This window comes from Syngnathus scovelli, chromosome 17 (assembly GCF_024217435.2).
Source record: "Syngnathus scovelli strain Florida chromosome 17, RoL_Ssco_1.2, whole genome shotgun sequence".
In the NCBI taxonomy this organism is placed as follows: domain Eukaryota; kingdom Metazoa; phylum Chordata; class Actinopteri; order Syngnathiformes; family Syngnathidae; genus Syngnathus; species Syngnathus scovelli.
This window is the reverse complement of record NC_090863.1, coordinates 4,438,383-4,452,866: the sequence shown is the minus strand read 5'-3', so window position 1 is coordinate 4,452,866 and position 14,484 is coordinate 4,438,383. Positions and strand designations below refer to the sequence as shown.

General features: G+C 43.2%; 3 protein-coding genes across 4 annotated transcripts; 2 read left to right on the top strand and 1 right to left on the bottom strand.

The window, feature by feature from the left end:
- The first annotated feature begins 113 nt into the window (after positions 1–113).
- On the top strand, positions 114–5,279 carry lrrc8da (leucine rich repeat containing 8 VRAC subunit Da). The gene is made up of 2 exons (XM_049748092.2): positions 114–445; positions 1,647–5,279. Coding segments are annotated over exons 1-2 (2,514 nt in total). The 5' UTR covers positions 114–444; the 3' UTR covers positions 4,160–5,279.
- A 267-nt stretch (positions 5,280–5,546) lies between these two features.
- LOC125985344 (uncharacterized) lies at positions 5,547–9,058 on the top strand. Of its 2 annotated transcripts, none has more exons than XR_007487293.1 (11): positions 5,547–5,757; positions 6,043–6,158; positions 6,331–6,424; positions 6,604–7,216; positions 7,427–7,499; positions 7,613–7,679; positions 7,782–7,929; positions 7,996–8,056; positions 8,177–8,299; positions 8,380–8,469; positions 8,575–9,058. XR_007487293.1 is itself a non-coding variant. In XM_049748099.2 (11 exons), the coding sequence occupies exons 1-11, from the start codon at positions 5,657–5,659 to the stop codon at positions 8,593–8,595; spliced, it is 1,515 nt and encodes a 504-aa protein (XP_049604056.1). In that variant the 5' UTR covers positions 5,549–5,656; the 3' UTR covers positions 8,596–9,058. The 2 variants fall into 2 exon arrangements, 1 of the variants encoding a protein (XP_049604056.1); XM_049748099.2 differs by having other exon boundaries at positions 5,549–5,757; positions 8,169–8,299.
- A 96-nt stretch (positions 9,059–9,154) lies between these two features.
- On the bottom strand, positions 9,155–14,380 carry znf644a (zinc finger protein 644a). The gene is made up of 6 exons (XM_049748089.2): positions 14,113–14,380; positions 11,044–13,384; positions 10,424–10,978; positions 10,221–10,346; positions 9,852–9,954; positions 9,155–9,768 (listed from the first exon to the last, which is right to left on the bottom strand). The coding sequence occupies exons 2-6, from the start codon at positions 13,379–13,381 to the stop codon at positions 9,564–9,566; spliced, it is 3,327 nt and encodes a 1,108-aa protein (XP_049604046.1). The 5' UTR covers positions 13,382–13,384; positions 14,113–14,380; the 3' UTR covers positions 9,155–9,563.
- Between the last annotated feature and the right edge of the window lie 104 nt (positions 14,381–14,484).

Below are 14,484 nucleotides of genomic sequence, written 5' to 3'. Positions count from 1 at the left end.
GTATTGTAATTAAAAGTTAAATCCAACTAAACCTTACAGATGAACTAAACTACTGATAATCGAATTAACCAGTGTCTGTGTGACTTTCTTTTCCCCGTTTTCACTTGAATGCAACATGGGATAAAGTTCGCAGGCAAAGCGGAGTCTTCAGGAAGTAGCCGTCCTTTCATCGTCCAATCAGAGGCGACCAAAGCACAACGGCTCCATGTTGGTTCAGCCTCTCTTGTCTCTCCTTCACCTGCCTCCTCTCTCCTCTCTTCTGTTGTTCGTCTGCGCACTTTGTCCGGGACCAACAGGTTTGAACCGAGCTCTGTTCAGTGGGGAACGAACACTTGAAGGATGTAACCGCCACTCTCACCGACAAATGTGTGAACCGTGGAATCGGCAAAATGTGGAACGCCGGTTGAGCAAGGAATAACCGGGGTCCTTTAACGCCGCACCGTCAGTAAGTGATGTATCACAGTATACTTGTAATCATTCAGTCCTTGCTAGTTAACAAGTATGGCTTTTGGAGGACTTTCTTTTTTTGCTTCAAACACTATAATGCATTACCAAGTCAACAAGTAACCTGACTCAAAACATAATTGCAGTTCATCCTGCAAAGGTTGCAAAGTCTACCCTGATCTCAAGTGGAAAAAAAGACCAGCTGTTCTATTCTTCGCATGTATTCTTCCTCTTATTTATTAATAAACTCAGCTGTATTATATCACAAGGCTGCGGATACGTAATGGTCATGTTTGTGTGTGCATATGTGGATTTTATTTGCACCTTCCAGAAAAAAAAAAATCTTTAATTTCTTGGGTCTCTTTATTTATACCAATAACGATCGTTTTCGGCTAAAAATGACGTCACAAAAAGTCTAGAAACTAAAACAAAGATGTAAGAAATGAAGTGCCGTTTTTCCATATGATAAGAAAGTGATCAGAATATATAATCGAGCTCATGATGTGACGACATACAAACATCCATCCAGGATCTCTCCGTCCCAAACAAAGAATGACGTCTGCGTCCACGTCATTAATAAAAGTGTGGTGACGTCCATTATAACGCGGTTGTGTACAACATTGCAACCAATTGCCACTAAACTAACCAATGGGGGTATGTGACTTATTGATTCTATCGCATGTTTACATTTGATTAACATTTTCCTCTGTTAATATGAAATAAAAGTGTTTTTGGGTAGCTGGCATTTCAATCCATTTCAAATCCATTTAACTTTAAAGTATTGCTATGTAACAGATTCAACCCAAAGGTCACGGTACCACTATGACTCGAACTTTGATTGAATTAAAACAGATTTGTTAGGCAATGCGAAAAGTTACACAGTCACACTTTTTAAATGGAGCTCCTGGTTTTTAAACACCTTTTTTTTATATATGCACCTGTTGGTATAACCTTTTGACAGGTTTGCTTTAGGCTTGACAAAAACAGAGCGACATGCTGAACGGTGAAGACTATTCATATTAGACAGGAAGTAACAAGTAAGGCCATTTCACAAGGCAATTGAAAGCAGGCCTGCCATTGAACATCCATTTTCAAAGCAGAAGGTTCCAACTTGACGTAATCAATGAGCTTTGTCTCCATTGCTGTCGTGCTACCCTCAGATGTAAATACTCAAAAACTGATTGCCCTTTCTCTCGTTGCAGTGATGTTCACAGTGACGGAGTTTGCGTCCTTGAATGATGTCCATCCGACGTACCGCATCTTGAAGCCATGGTGGGATGTCTTCATGGACTATTTGAGCTTGGTCATGCTCATGTTGGCCCTATTCGCCATGACCATGCAGATCACCAAGGACCAGCTAGCGTGCCTTCCTTTCATGGACGAAACACAGGAGAACTCTCGAAATGACTCTGACCCCGCACAGAATGCTCAGCAAGTACCTGCTGCGATAAACATCAAGAGTGCCGTGCAAAACTTTCAGCCTCAGTATGAAGATACTGATAAGAGAGAAGAGAATTGTAATCATCGGCCTCAAGCACCGGGAATCAAGACCAATTTGGACTTTCAGCAGTACGTGTTCATCAACCAAATGTGTTATCACCTTGTGTTGCCCTGGTATTCCAAATTCTTCCCTTATCTCATCCTGATTAACACCGTCATCCTGATGGTCAGCAGCAACTTCTGGTTCAAATTTCCCAAGACGAGCTCAAAAATAGAACACTTTGTCTCCATTCTGTGTCGCTGTTTCGAATCTCCGTGGACCACCAAGGCCGTGTCGGAAACAGCCTGCGAAGAGTCGGAGAAGAACAAGCAGAGGTTGAGCGGCAACTCTTTCGCGCATCACACCGCGTCTTTAGAAGGCAACGAGGAAGGCCCCGGTTCTATGTCCACCTCTCCCATGCTGGACGGCGTGGTGTCGGCGGATAATCCCATCGCCGAAGCCCCGACGGCCACCATGCCCATCTTGGATAAAAAGGACGGGGAGCAGGCCAAAGCCTTGTTTGAGAAAGTGCGCAAGTTCCGAGCTCACGTGGAGGATAACGATTTCATCTACAGGTTCTACGCGGCTCAGACCATCTTCAAAACGGCCACCTTTATTTCAATGCTGTCCTACACCTCCAGCTTTTTGGTGAAAATTCATTTTGAGCATATATGTGAGACTGACGTCAAAGCGCTGGTGGGCTACGGACGCTTCTATTGTACGCACAACATGGCGTTCATGTTAGAAAAGGTCCTCTTTTGCTACATAGCTCTGATGATCTTGTACGGGATGGTGTGTCTCTACTCCCTCTTCTGGGTATTCCGAGGACCTCTGAAAGAGTATTCCTTTGAGAAAGTCAGGGAAGAGAGCAGCTTTAGTGACATTCCAGATGTCAAAAACGACTTTGCTTTCCTCTTACACATGGTCGACCAGTACGACCAGCTCTACTCCAAACGCTTCGGCGTCTTCCTGTCCGAGGTGAGCGAGAACAAACTGAGGGAGATCAGCCTCAATCACGAGTGGAACTTCAAAAAAGCCCGGAAATGCGTGACTCGTAACGCGCAAGATCAGCAAGAGCTGCACCTGAAGAATCTCTTCGGTCTTCCAAACGTGGTCTTTGACCTTACCGACTTGGAGGTGCTCAAGCTGGAGAAGATTCCCGAAGTCAGGTTCACCGCTAACGTGTCCCAGATGACCAGTCTGAGGGAGCTGCACCTCTACGAGTGTCCCGCCAAAGTGGAGCAGACCGGATTCGCTTTCCTCCGCGATCATCTTCACAGCCTTCACATCAGTTTCACAGATGTCGCCGAGATCCCGACATGGATCTTCTTGCTGAGGAATTTGCGACAGCTCTACATCGTCGGGAACCTGAGCTCGGAAAATAACAGGATGTTCGGTTTAGAGTCCATGCGGGACTTGAGGCATTTAAAGATTTTGTACCTGAAGAGCAACCTCCCAAAATTGCCTACCAACATCACAGACGTGTCGCAGCACCTGGTGAAATTGATGGTGCACAACGACGGCACGAGACTCTTCGGGCTGAACACTCTGAAAAAAATGACCAATCTCATCGACCTGGAGTTGCACAGTTGCGAGCTGGAGAAGATCCCTCACGCTATTTTCAGCTTGCTCAACCTGCAGGAGCTCGATCTGAAGTCCAACAACATCCGGACCATCGAGGAGATTGTCAGCCTGCAGCACCTCAAGAGACTGACGTGTCTCAAATTGTGGCACAACAAAATCACGTCAATCCCCTCCTCCATCATCCAGGGCAAGTCGCTGGAGGCTCTCCACCTCTCGCACAATAAATTGCAGTCCCTGCCGCCGGCGTTGTTCAAACTACCTAAACTGCAATCTTTGAATCTGGCCCACAACTTAATCCAGGTGCTCCCTCAGGATGTCGGTCTTCTGCTGGACCTGCTGGAACTGGACATGACTTCCAACAAGCTGGAGACCTTGCCCAAGAATTTGTTCAAGTGCACCAAGCTGAGAGTGCTTTGCTTGGGCCACAACGACCTGAGGGAACTGTCAGAGTCTGTTGGCGACCTGGTTCTGCTCAACCATCTGGAGCTGAAGGGCAACAGTCTGGAAAGGCTCCCTGCGCAGCTCGGAAACTGCCGCCGGCTCCTCAGAAGTGAGTTCCTGGTGGAGGATCACCTCTACATGACCCTGCCCGTGGAAGTCAGGGAGAGCATCGGCCGAGACAGCAACATCGCCAGTACAAGTGTCTTGTAGCAGCGGGGCTCAAACTTTTGGGGTCCAGACAGGGAGATTTTTTTGTTCTTCCCCCTATCGACCCCCAAAAAGTCGATGTTGTGGCCAAAGTATTAAAAGTATTACCATCTTGTAGCAACTCAAATCTGGAAGATCGATTTCCAGTTTTTGTTTGATTTTTGGCACGAAACAAATTCATCCACCCATTGTGGCATTAAATTATCTTTAATAAAAACATCTTTGATTTTTATTTTTAATTAAATTACAGTCATTTTAAAACAATGTTAGTTCAATTTTACAGAAGCTCGATCAGCTGAAGATAATCTTGTGACACAAATAATGTAACGGTGTGCCTGAGTGGTGTTCCAAACCTTTTGATTGTTTTTATTCCGCTGATGAGTGTAGAAAGCACCAAACACCAAGGGCTGGGCAATGAATGCATTCTTTCATTATGACATTAATGACGAGTCTCAATTGCTCATTGTTAAACTGAATGAATTTGCAGCTGTCATTCTTTTCTTTTTTTTTTGCATCAAGCATGTCAGACTGTTTTTTTTTTAAATTATTACTTGTAGTATAGACCTTTGATATTTTTGTCTCAGGAACAAATAGAACCGTGGATAAAAATTTAAATGGGGGGGATTTTTTTTTTAATCCAAATGGCTTTAATTTTTTTCTTCACTTGCACGCCAAAAAAATCACATCTTCTCCAGTGTTTGTTGTGCTCACTACTTGAAGGATATCTTCTGCTCCGTTTTGTGATTCAGTATTAGTGGTGTTTGTTTAGCAATGTCATGAAGAACATAGCAATTTCAGAATTGACTAAATCACTAGATATTACCTTTTAAACTACAATGTTAGAAATGTATGCAATTCACTTGCATAAAAAAAAAAATCCATGAATGTTCTCAGATCCTGTTTTCCTTGACGGGCTGGACCTTTTAAATGTTTTCTCCATGCCCTAAAATGTGAACGTGTATACATGTTTTACACTGACTAATTAGCATATTGACAACAAACTTGTTTGCCTTCCCCCCGTGTATTTTTGTATACTGTTGTTTCATGTATTCATAGTTGCTGTATCACCTCAGTGTCCTATATTCACAGTTTTCATGACTAAATAAAAATCACTGAAAAGACAGTTGAGTGTTATTTGTTTCGTAGTGTATTCTCTAAAAACTAATCTGGATTATAACTTTATATAATTTCAATATCGTTCACGGTGCATTTCTTAACTAATTCTAGAAATTCTAGAATTTTTTTTTCCTAGTGAAAAAGATATCTTTTTAAGAGGTCATTCAGTGCCCAACGTCAGTGAAAATTATTATAACTGTAGAAACGGGAATCCGTCGTAACCCGAGGACCCCTCTGTACGCTATCACGAATCCTAAACGTATACTGTAGCACCACCTACTGGTTATAAAGGGAACTCTTGAGGAATCGTTCACTGTACAGTGCATATATGCACATACTACTCGCTCATTTTGGGATCTTTCCTGCAAAAAAGCAAACCAAACCATGAATCCCCACAAAAATGTTGCTTATAGCAACACTTCACGGTTAGCAGCGACGGGGACTCGGGAACGAGTTAGCCGTTTCAGTGACCATCCACCGACTAGGTAATTTTATACTCGATTAACAGCAGCCTGTTAGGCCACATTTTTTGGATCAAAAACATTACTTATCTAGTAACATGTCAATTTATTGTTTAGCTAGCATGGTAAAACCACAATGGTGTTTTATTTCGGTTGTGTATGGAGCTTTGTGGCTAAAGCAAACAAGCTTTGCTGCTAGCTTCATGCGAGTTGTACTTAGCCTTGATACAACAACAACCTGTGTTTAGCCTCGTACATTTGACCAGTTATGTTGGCTTCTAACTTATTTTCCCCCAAAATGATTATTAGAGTGCCTGGAGACTTCAAAGAAAACGTGGTGCACATGCCAATGAGAGCCAAACCCGAGCCTAATACTAAAAGCACATCTGTTAAGATGATGGCAGCCCAACCTCAGACTAGACCAGGTAACAAAACTTTCTTTTCAATTTTATTTTCAAACTAAAAAAAAGGTGTATTTATTAAGGTTTTAGTTGTAATATTGGAAAATTAAGTGGTTTATATACACTATCCATCCATCTATTGGATAAAGCAATATACACCGACTCAAGATAACACTCATTTTATTTGACTTTTTAGTGAAAGCCACTTCTGGTAGATGGAAGTCTTCATTCAAACCGATCGACGGGGAAAACTCTGAAGATGAATCACAGAAGCAAAGCACTGAAGAAAGGCAAGTCCCACATCATACTTCCCGTGAACTGAATTGTGTTTACCACCATCAAGCGTTTGTATTTCGAAATTAGAACGAACCTCAAGGCTTGTATTAAGAAAAATTAAACACCTGTTTTCCTAAAATGACTAAAAATCACCATGTAGTTAACACTAGCGGTCATCCTCTGTCGCTTTCAGCACTGGAATTTACGACCCCTTTGACCCACCGATGGAAGACTTGCCCAATGCCACCTTAGGGGACATTAGCTGCGACTCCCCACCTGGGGATGATAACTCGCCCGAGAAGGACGACAACGTTGAGTGGCAAAGTTCCCCGCCCGAGCAGGATGACAACCTTGAGTGGCAACGTTCTCCGTCCGAGCAGGATGACAACATTGAGTGGCAACATTCCCCGTCCGAGCAAGATGACAACCTTGAGTGGCAACGTTCCCCGCCCGAGCAGGATGACAACTTTGAGAGACAACGTTCCCCGCCCAAGCAGGATGAGTGGCAACGTATGTCTCCGGATAGAAGAGGCCGCAACATTCCCCCGTGGATGTTGGACCGAGCCTTGGACATCAGCTTTGAGAGAAGACTAAACGAAAATCCAAGTCACCATCGGCTGTCTGAGCAACAGTCCTACACCCCAGATTTGAAATCAATTGAGTGTCGTAGTTATGAATCTACTCAAATATCTTTCAGCCCCGACAGGCATTTGGATGGCTCATCTCATCAACGGTATTCTGCGTCTTACACGGAACAGAGGATCAACGGAAAAGAAGAGATGACCAGGGCTGAGTACAGAACCCCGGTACGGTAAAGTTAGGGACACAAACTCTGGTAATTAGTCAATATCACTGTTGCATAAAAAAAAAAATATAAAAATTTACTGCCACCTACAGGACTGGAGTAGACAATTATGACCAAACATGGCCTCATCTGATTTTGTGCTCCGTTTTTTCTGCATTAATCTGTTTATAAGCTGAGTATTGTCCAAACTGCTTCGTTTTCACATTGGCAGATGATCCCACGAGTTAGATTATCCTTGCCCAGGTTGGAGCGGGACTATAAAATTAAGGAGCCCGATGAAGCAGGTGAATACCAGTTTTAGATTTGCCCAAGAAATCGCCTTTTTTTTTTTTTTTTAAAGTAGATTTAATTTAAAAATATTTTAAGACTCTCAATGTATGTTTTTACTGCTTTGCAGAACTGGAGCGCAGGCCACCGACGACGAGGATAAAAAGGAAAATGAGAAAATCGGTCCAAATGGATCAGTGAGTAACAAAAATGTTTATCCATACCGTGAAGCCAAAGATGTGGCTAGCTTGTAGATTTGATCAATTGTGTTTTACAAAGGAGATGTTGTCTCTTTGAAGGATAACCATCAACTGTGACCTGTGTGACATTGAAGTAAGCAACGGGCAGGAGCTGGAAAAACATTTGCAAAGTAAAATTCACTGGGACACCATGGAGCACATCCAGGAGCAGAATAACTACGATGACCTGACCATTGCCTTTCTGCAGGTTAGAGTTTTTCCACACAATTTTCAAATATTCCGTTTTTTTTTTTTTAAATGTATATATTTGCAGGACGTCATGGTGTATAAAAGCATCAAATGCAGCCGAGCCATTGAACACTGTGCTCTTCAAGGTATGAATTGACTTGGCAGGACTAAAAACCTGAAGAACTTTCTTTCAAAGCCCATATTTGTAGTAAATACCTGATTTTCTGACCATCATTTCGCAATAAACTATTTTGTCAGTTCTACAGGAGAAGGACCACATGACAAAGGTGTCATTGTTCCACTGCGCGGCGTGCCAGGTGCTGGTGTCCACGGCAGAGGCGGCCGTGCAGAATCACATTACCTCGATGGAACACCTCTCCAACACCAAAGTAACTAACGGCCGTCTTCATTTTTGGAGGCAATCGCTGGATGTTAAAGTTTGCTCAGAAAATGCCGCCGTTTCTTGAAGGAATTTGACGCGCAACGGAGACAGGCTTCACTCAACAAAGCAGATACCATCATGAAAGAGTTGCAGCCTCAGTTTGAAAATTTCATTAAGGTACGTGTTTTGGGCAAAAAATGAAATGTTTAGATATCATTCAAATGGACCATCTGCATTCATTTCTGTTTGATGACTACTAATGTATTGTTTTTTTTTGGTCAGGGTTTCAGCCACTTCGATTGAAAGCAGCCCTCAAAAGATGAACTTGGTGCTATCTGCCACAAGCGAACAAACTTTGCCACCTTCAGAACCACGTATGTGGTCTTTTACTCGGTTTTGCACCTTTTAAGGCCCCCCCCAATGCGCTTCGCAGCGGTGACGCAGAATCAGGAGCAACTTCGGGCTCATTATTTTGCGCAAGGATACTTGGACATGGTCACAATAGCCGGCCGGCCGGGGAACGTCGACCGCTCTATCACCGAGCCGTGCCACAGAACTTTAGAGGTTAATCAACAGATTTGTTTTGCTCATCACTTCTTGTCTCATGAGTTACAAATGCCAGCAAGGAGGGAAAAGCAACATGTACTTTTTTTTTTTTTTTTTTTTATTTAGACCACAGATGTATTCAGTCTTGTATTTATGATACTGTACATTTCAAAATTAATTTAGAAACTGTATATTTCATCATTAAATAGTATAGACAATGCTTTAAGTGTTAGTTTGTTTTTCTTGTTTTTTAAAAATGCGTTTAATTAGTAACAAAGTTACCGAAATGCTTTAACAAAACAAAACAAGGTTCAAGTACATAGGTTCCTGTCACGGTTTTTTTTTCTTTTCTTAGAATTTCCAGATACTTAAAGTACTCAAATTCTGTGCCATAAAATGTGTTTTAAGGGAGTAGAAAACGAAGCTTTTTCTTTTTCCTCTTCATATTTTAAAAATTGATACAGTAGCAGTGCTCCCAAATTTTGAAAAAAGGGTGAGGTAAAAGTTGTCTACTGCATGAACCTATACTGTCCTTGTTTGGAAATGTACTCCAAAAAGGTGGAAGATGTCAAAACAGAAAGAGGGCAATATCCAAAAGAATTGGCGTAACCGATGCTCTTGAAGACCGAGTGTGTACTTTTGGCAAGACTAAAAAAAGTGAAAAATGTACATACACATAGAGTTTAGTCAAAGTCTTAACAACGAAAGAAAGGTGCCTTTTGTCTTCAGGAGGTGTCAAGTGCGGCGGCCGGCTGCGAGCTTTCCGGGTCTGTCTTGACACAAGACGCCAAATCGGCGGTGGGGAGCGAAGAGACCTCCACCATGGCCAGTCCGGTACGGGGGATACTCGTGTTCATAATGTGTCTCTGTAAATGCTTGATCCAGTCCTCCTGGACAGACAAGGGACCCTGAAAGACCAAGTCGCAGAACCTGGAACCCCCCAAAAAAAAAAATCAATAAAATTCAGCAGCTGCATGTTATTTTGAATTCGAGTGTTTCCAAAATACGCTGACCTGCATGTGAGTCTGTACGTTTCCTCTGGAGTTTGTGTTAACGGAAGCACCTTCTTCTTTGAGCTGGGCCTTAAACGCTGCCTTCTCGGTTTACAATCAAACTCTGAAATAAATTAGAATTTAAAATATATACTATATATGTTTCGATTGATTACAAACTGCCTTTTTTGCAACAAAATCTAGAATTACCAGGAAAAAAAAAAAAAAGCTGGATCTCAAGCCATCAACCTGCATGATGTCACTCAAAATGTGGGACCTCTGGAATCTTCATGCAAGGGTGAGTTGTTCTATTTATAATTTTTTATGAACTAAATGTAAACTAAACCCATAAATTCAACTTCCTAAAACACAATTCATTTTTGCACTTACCCGTTCCCTCGAGCAAGGCGTTTCTTTTCCGTTTTGCGCACGCACGCAGGTGGTTCGAGAGACTAACGCCGCTGTGGAACGTTGCGTTGCAGTGGACGCACACCTTTCGGTTGAATTCACCTTTCTCTGCAAAAGGCACATTCACTCAATTGGGATAATTCACTATTTTTTTGGGCCAAAATAAAATTTTCAAGGCTGCTTACCTGATATCGGGATTGGCAGGGAAGACGCGACTCTCGGCCCTGAACTTTGTTCACCGTTTGTAGAAAGTGCACCCGAGTACTTCGCGAGGGGCGCCAATGTTTTGGGTTTGCTGTCTTCCTGGCATTTTCTCTTCTTTAGAATTCCTATCAGTGCGGCCGTGTCGGTGAGCGAATCCTGTTCTAACGCTGTCAGCGGCGAGTCTGTTTCCGAGAGCGAACACGGCGGCATGGGCGGTTTCATGTCGGCCCACGCGTTCGAGTCTGAGTCATCGAATTCAAAAGCGGATGGCATGAAATAATCTGCTCCGTAATGGAAATGATTTCGTCGCTTTCCCAGAATGTGAACGGCTCTGGTGTACTCCTTCTTGTTGCGCATCAACTCCTTGAGGACAATTAACGGCGATTTGTTCTTTGAATAATGGGCTCGACCGATTTTTTTGAGGTGGCCGCGTACGTGGTTGGACTGTCCTTTCCTATTGTCAAACATGTCCCCGCATAACGGACAAGAGTGGATGTCGGTCTCGGTGTCCTCAGATTCGGGCGGCAACTCCAGCACTGCAACGAACGGCAATTTAAAGTCAGAGATTTGTTTTGAAATACATTTTCGACATGAGGATTACCTTTTTTGATTTTGCGAAACGCTGCAATCTTCCGTCGGATTTTGGGCCTGTCTTCGCAAGCCACTTTCTCAGGAGTCAGAACATGTCGCGCTGTGTAGGTCAGTCCGACCCGGTGAAGATGTCCTCTCACGTGATTGGACAAGCCCACTCCTGACTGGAAGACAGCCGGGCAGTACGGACAGTTCTTGCAGTCCAAGTCCAATTTCGGCATTTGGTCCGCAAAGGAGTCAAGCGACGGCGTCTGGCGCGGATCAAAAGTTTCTTGGAACACTTGCGTTTCGATGCATTCTTCTTTTATCGTGGGCTCGTTGTCGTGCTCTTCGTTCTTCACTTTCTCAAAGAGCCTCTTTGATGCCTGCAGAGCGCCGCATAGCGACATTCTCCTGCTATAGGAATAAATAAAATTATGATTTTCTTGACTGACACCGTTGTCAAGATGGTCTTCGACTTTCACTTGGAAAATGTCTTTTTTGTCTTCCAGGTCTTGGTTTCTTCCGGTAGGGCTTGGAAGAGTTTTTGACGAGACGAAGCGTGACTCTTGGTCAGACGTGTTGCGGTACGGTGTTGACATCTTTCGTTTTGATGGCGACTTCTTAACGGGCGATTGATAAGGGGTGCTTCTGTTAGGGACTGGTCCCGTGAGGCCGTTTGGAGATTGCGTGGTATCGTCCTTGACCGATGTCGTCGAATCTTTATTCCCGTTGGCTGCATAGTAAGAGGTTTTCCTCTGCTGCGAGCTCTTCTGTCCCTGTTTTTGTCGGGATAGCAGAACGTTAATGGATTTGTCCAGTTTGGATTCGCTGAGTTTGGACTTGAAACCTCTCTTGAGGTGATGACTTTGGAATAAATCCGAAATGGCGTTTGACTCGGTGGGAGAAGAGACCTCGTCCTTGATGAGGATTTTGGACGTCAACTCAGCGTCTTCCATGGTTGAGAAAGGGGAAATGTAAAGATCCGGGGAAGGCGGAGCCACGTCCTTGCCGTACTGCTCCATTTCGTACTCCTTCATTTCGAGCTGGTGGCGACGCCAGAGGTGATTTTTAAAAATGGTTTTGCTAAGAGCTCTATAAGTACAAATATTACAAGAGAAAGTATCGTATTGACTGACCCTGCTTTGCTTTTTGACGACATGTTGCGAGTGCAGGATGATGTGGCGTCGAAGTTCGTGCCAACTCGTCGCCCTGAAGTTACATTTGTCACATTTAAAGTTTTTCTTTTCTTTCGCGTGAGTTTTTGCATGTTGAACAAACGTGTTGGGGCAGCTCGTTCCAAACGGGCACTGAGGGCAGAAAAGCTTGGCGCCGTTATCCTCCTTCTTCCCGTCAGTCCATTTTTTCAGCTTGCCGGTTAGCGTTGATCTTTTGTCATGGTGCATGTTGGCGTGCTCGATGAGTACGCTACTGTGACTGAAAGACTCTCCGCATTCTCTGCAGATAAACATCTTTGGCAAATGATTTGGCCCGTCTTCGTGACTTTTCATATGGCGCTGCCAGGTAGATCTCTTTTTGAAAACGATCTTGCATTTTATGCACGAGTAAGACGCTTTTTCCTCATCAGGATGGGAATTTAGTGTGAGCGCCACACTTGGGTTGTCATCCTGCGAATGTCTCTCAGGGGCACTGCAGAGGACTTGCTTGATAGCCTTCAAGGTTCCATTGGGATAATTTGGGACATTCTCCACCTGGGATGTCTGCAACTTGGAGACAGTCCTTGACTGTCTGACATTAAAAGAAATGGAGTCCGCATGGTCCTCTTTATCGGATAAAAAATCGGATAATTTGTGAGATAAATCAGAGCGTAGGTCTTCTGAGGGATCCACCATTGTGACCATGTCCATTTTCCGTTTTCTTCTGCCCTGGCTATTTAGAGAATACACTTCCTTTTTAGGCTCTTCACCAGAGCAATCGTTGTGATTCTCCCACGCAAAGTGCATAAACTCACTACGGGGGTACCAACTTAAATCATCGGATGATTTCTCAGGTGATTCTACATCAAAACCCCAAATTCCAGTCGTGTCGATTTCCTGCACTGTTTTTAACTGAGTTATGCTTTTTTCCTCATCTTTCTCTATGGTTATGCTGTTGACCTCATCGACCCGAGTGGCCTCACGTAAAGACAGTCCGTTTCCCAAGCCAATTGGAGACAACATATCAGCGTTTGATAGAACATCCAGGACACTGGATTGCTTTCGGGAAGGTTTGTAAAAAGAATCATTGCAAGGGGTTGATTCTTCTGTCATTTTCACAGAATCTTGTAGGAGGATGAGGGCACTGATGTCAGGATCTGCATCTTTGTCATCTCCATCAACACCAGCCAGACATGACATTTCAGATGCCATGACCTAAAAAAAAAAAACAATATGACGTTATTCAATCACATCAATAAAATTCCTTGGACAGTTCCGGTCACTTAGCTCATTGCCACAATTTCAAAAGTCAAAGTATCAATAACCGTTTTGTCACGCATGAAGCTGTCATAATGAATCAATTAATCCACAACTTATCAAATTAATCAAGAACCATTTTAATAACCGCAAAATAGTTATTTTCTATATTCGGAGGGACTTCCAAGCAGTGCAATATAATTTTCTAAAGGTCGGAGCAGGGAGGTATCTGAACTGATCAGCAATAAATGTGTCATAACAATTGAGTGAGCCACAATCAAACACGTTCGCACGTTCCATCCAAAATAGAATGGAATTGAATTTGCATCGCCAAACGTCAGTGAATAGTGTGAAAACCCGAAACTTGCGTCATAATAGTTTATATACAGTACCGGCTCACAATGTAATTGACATACGTTTCCAGAGCAGCGTTGCTGATTCCCTTTGTTTTGTGTCTTCATATTTAGCTTCATATTTAGCACAAATATTCGCTTGTATTGTTGGATGCTGCTTGGCATGAGCTGCAGACCATTTCCAAAAAGGCTGCTCCATACACCCCCCCCCCCAAAAAAAAGAAAAACCTCATTACCTAGGCTAAACTAGAGCTAATGACAAAACCATACTCGCCACATTCGACACGCATAACAACGAAATGCTGGGAGGTGGGAAAAACAAGCGCACATTACCCCTCAATGGAGTAGATGGAGGCTGGAGGCGAAGAATATCGTGCATATGATAATTTCTGACTTTCGTCTTCCATCTACTTCACAGTCGCCATTTTCCGTGGTGGTCTGGTGTGGCACAGATCATTTTTTTTAAAAACTGGGCAAACGTAAATACTTCTGTCTGCCCGGCGATAAAACCAACAAACTGACCATTAGTAGCATTTCAACCCGTGAGAAGTGTACAAAGAATTTCCAGATAAAGAGAGTGATGCGTTTAATTTAGACACGCAATACTACGAATCGGTGCATGCACCCCCGCGAAACGTACTAATGGTTTGTTCCAATAGGAGGCATAAAAATGAGTTAATGAACCTTTTTGGTGACAGATTTTTT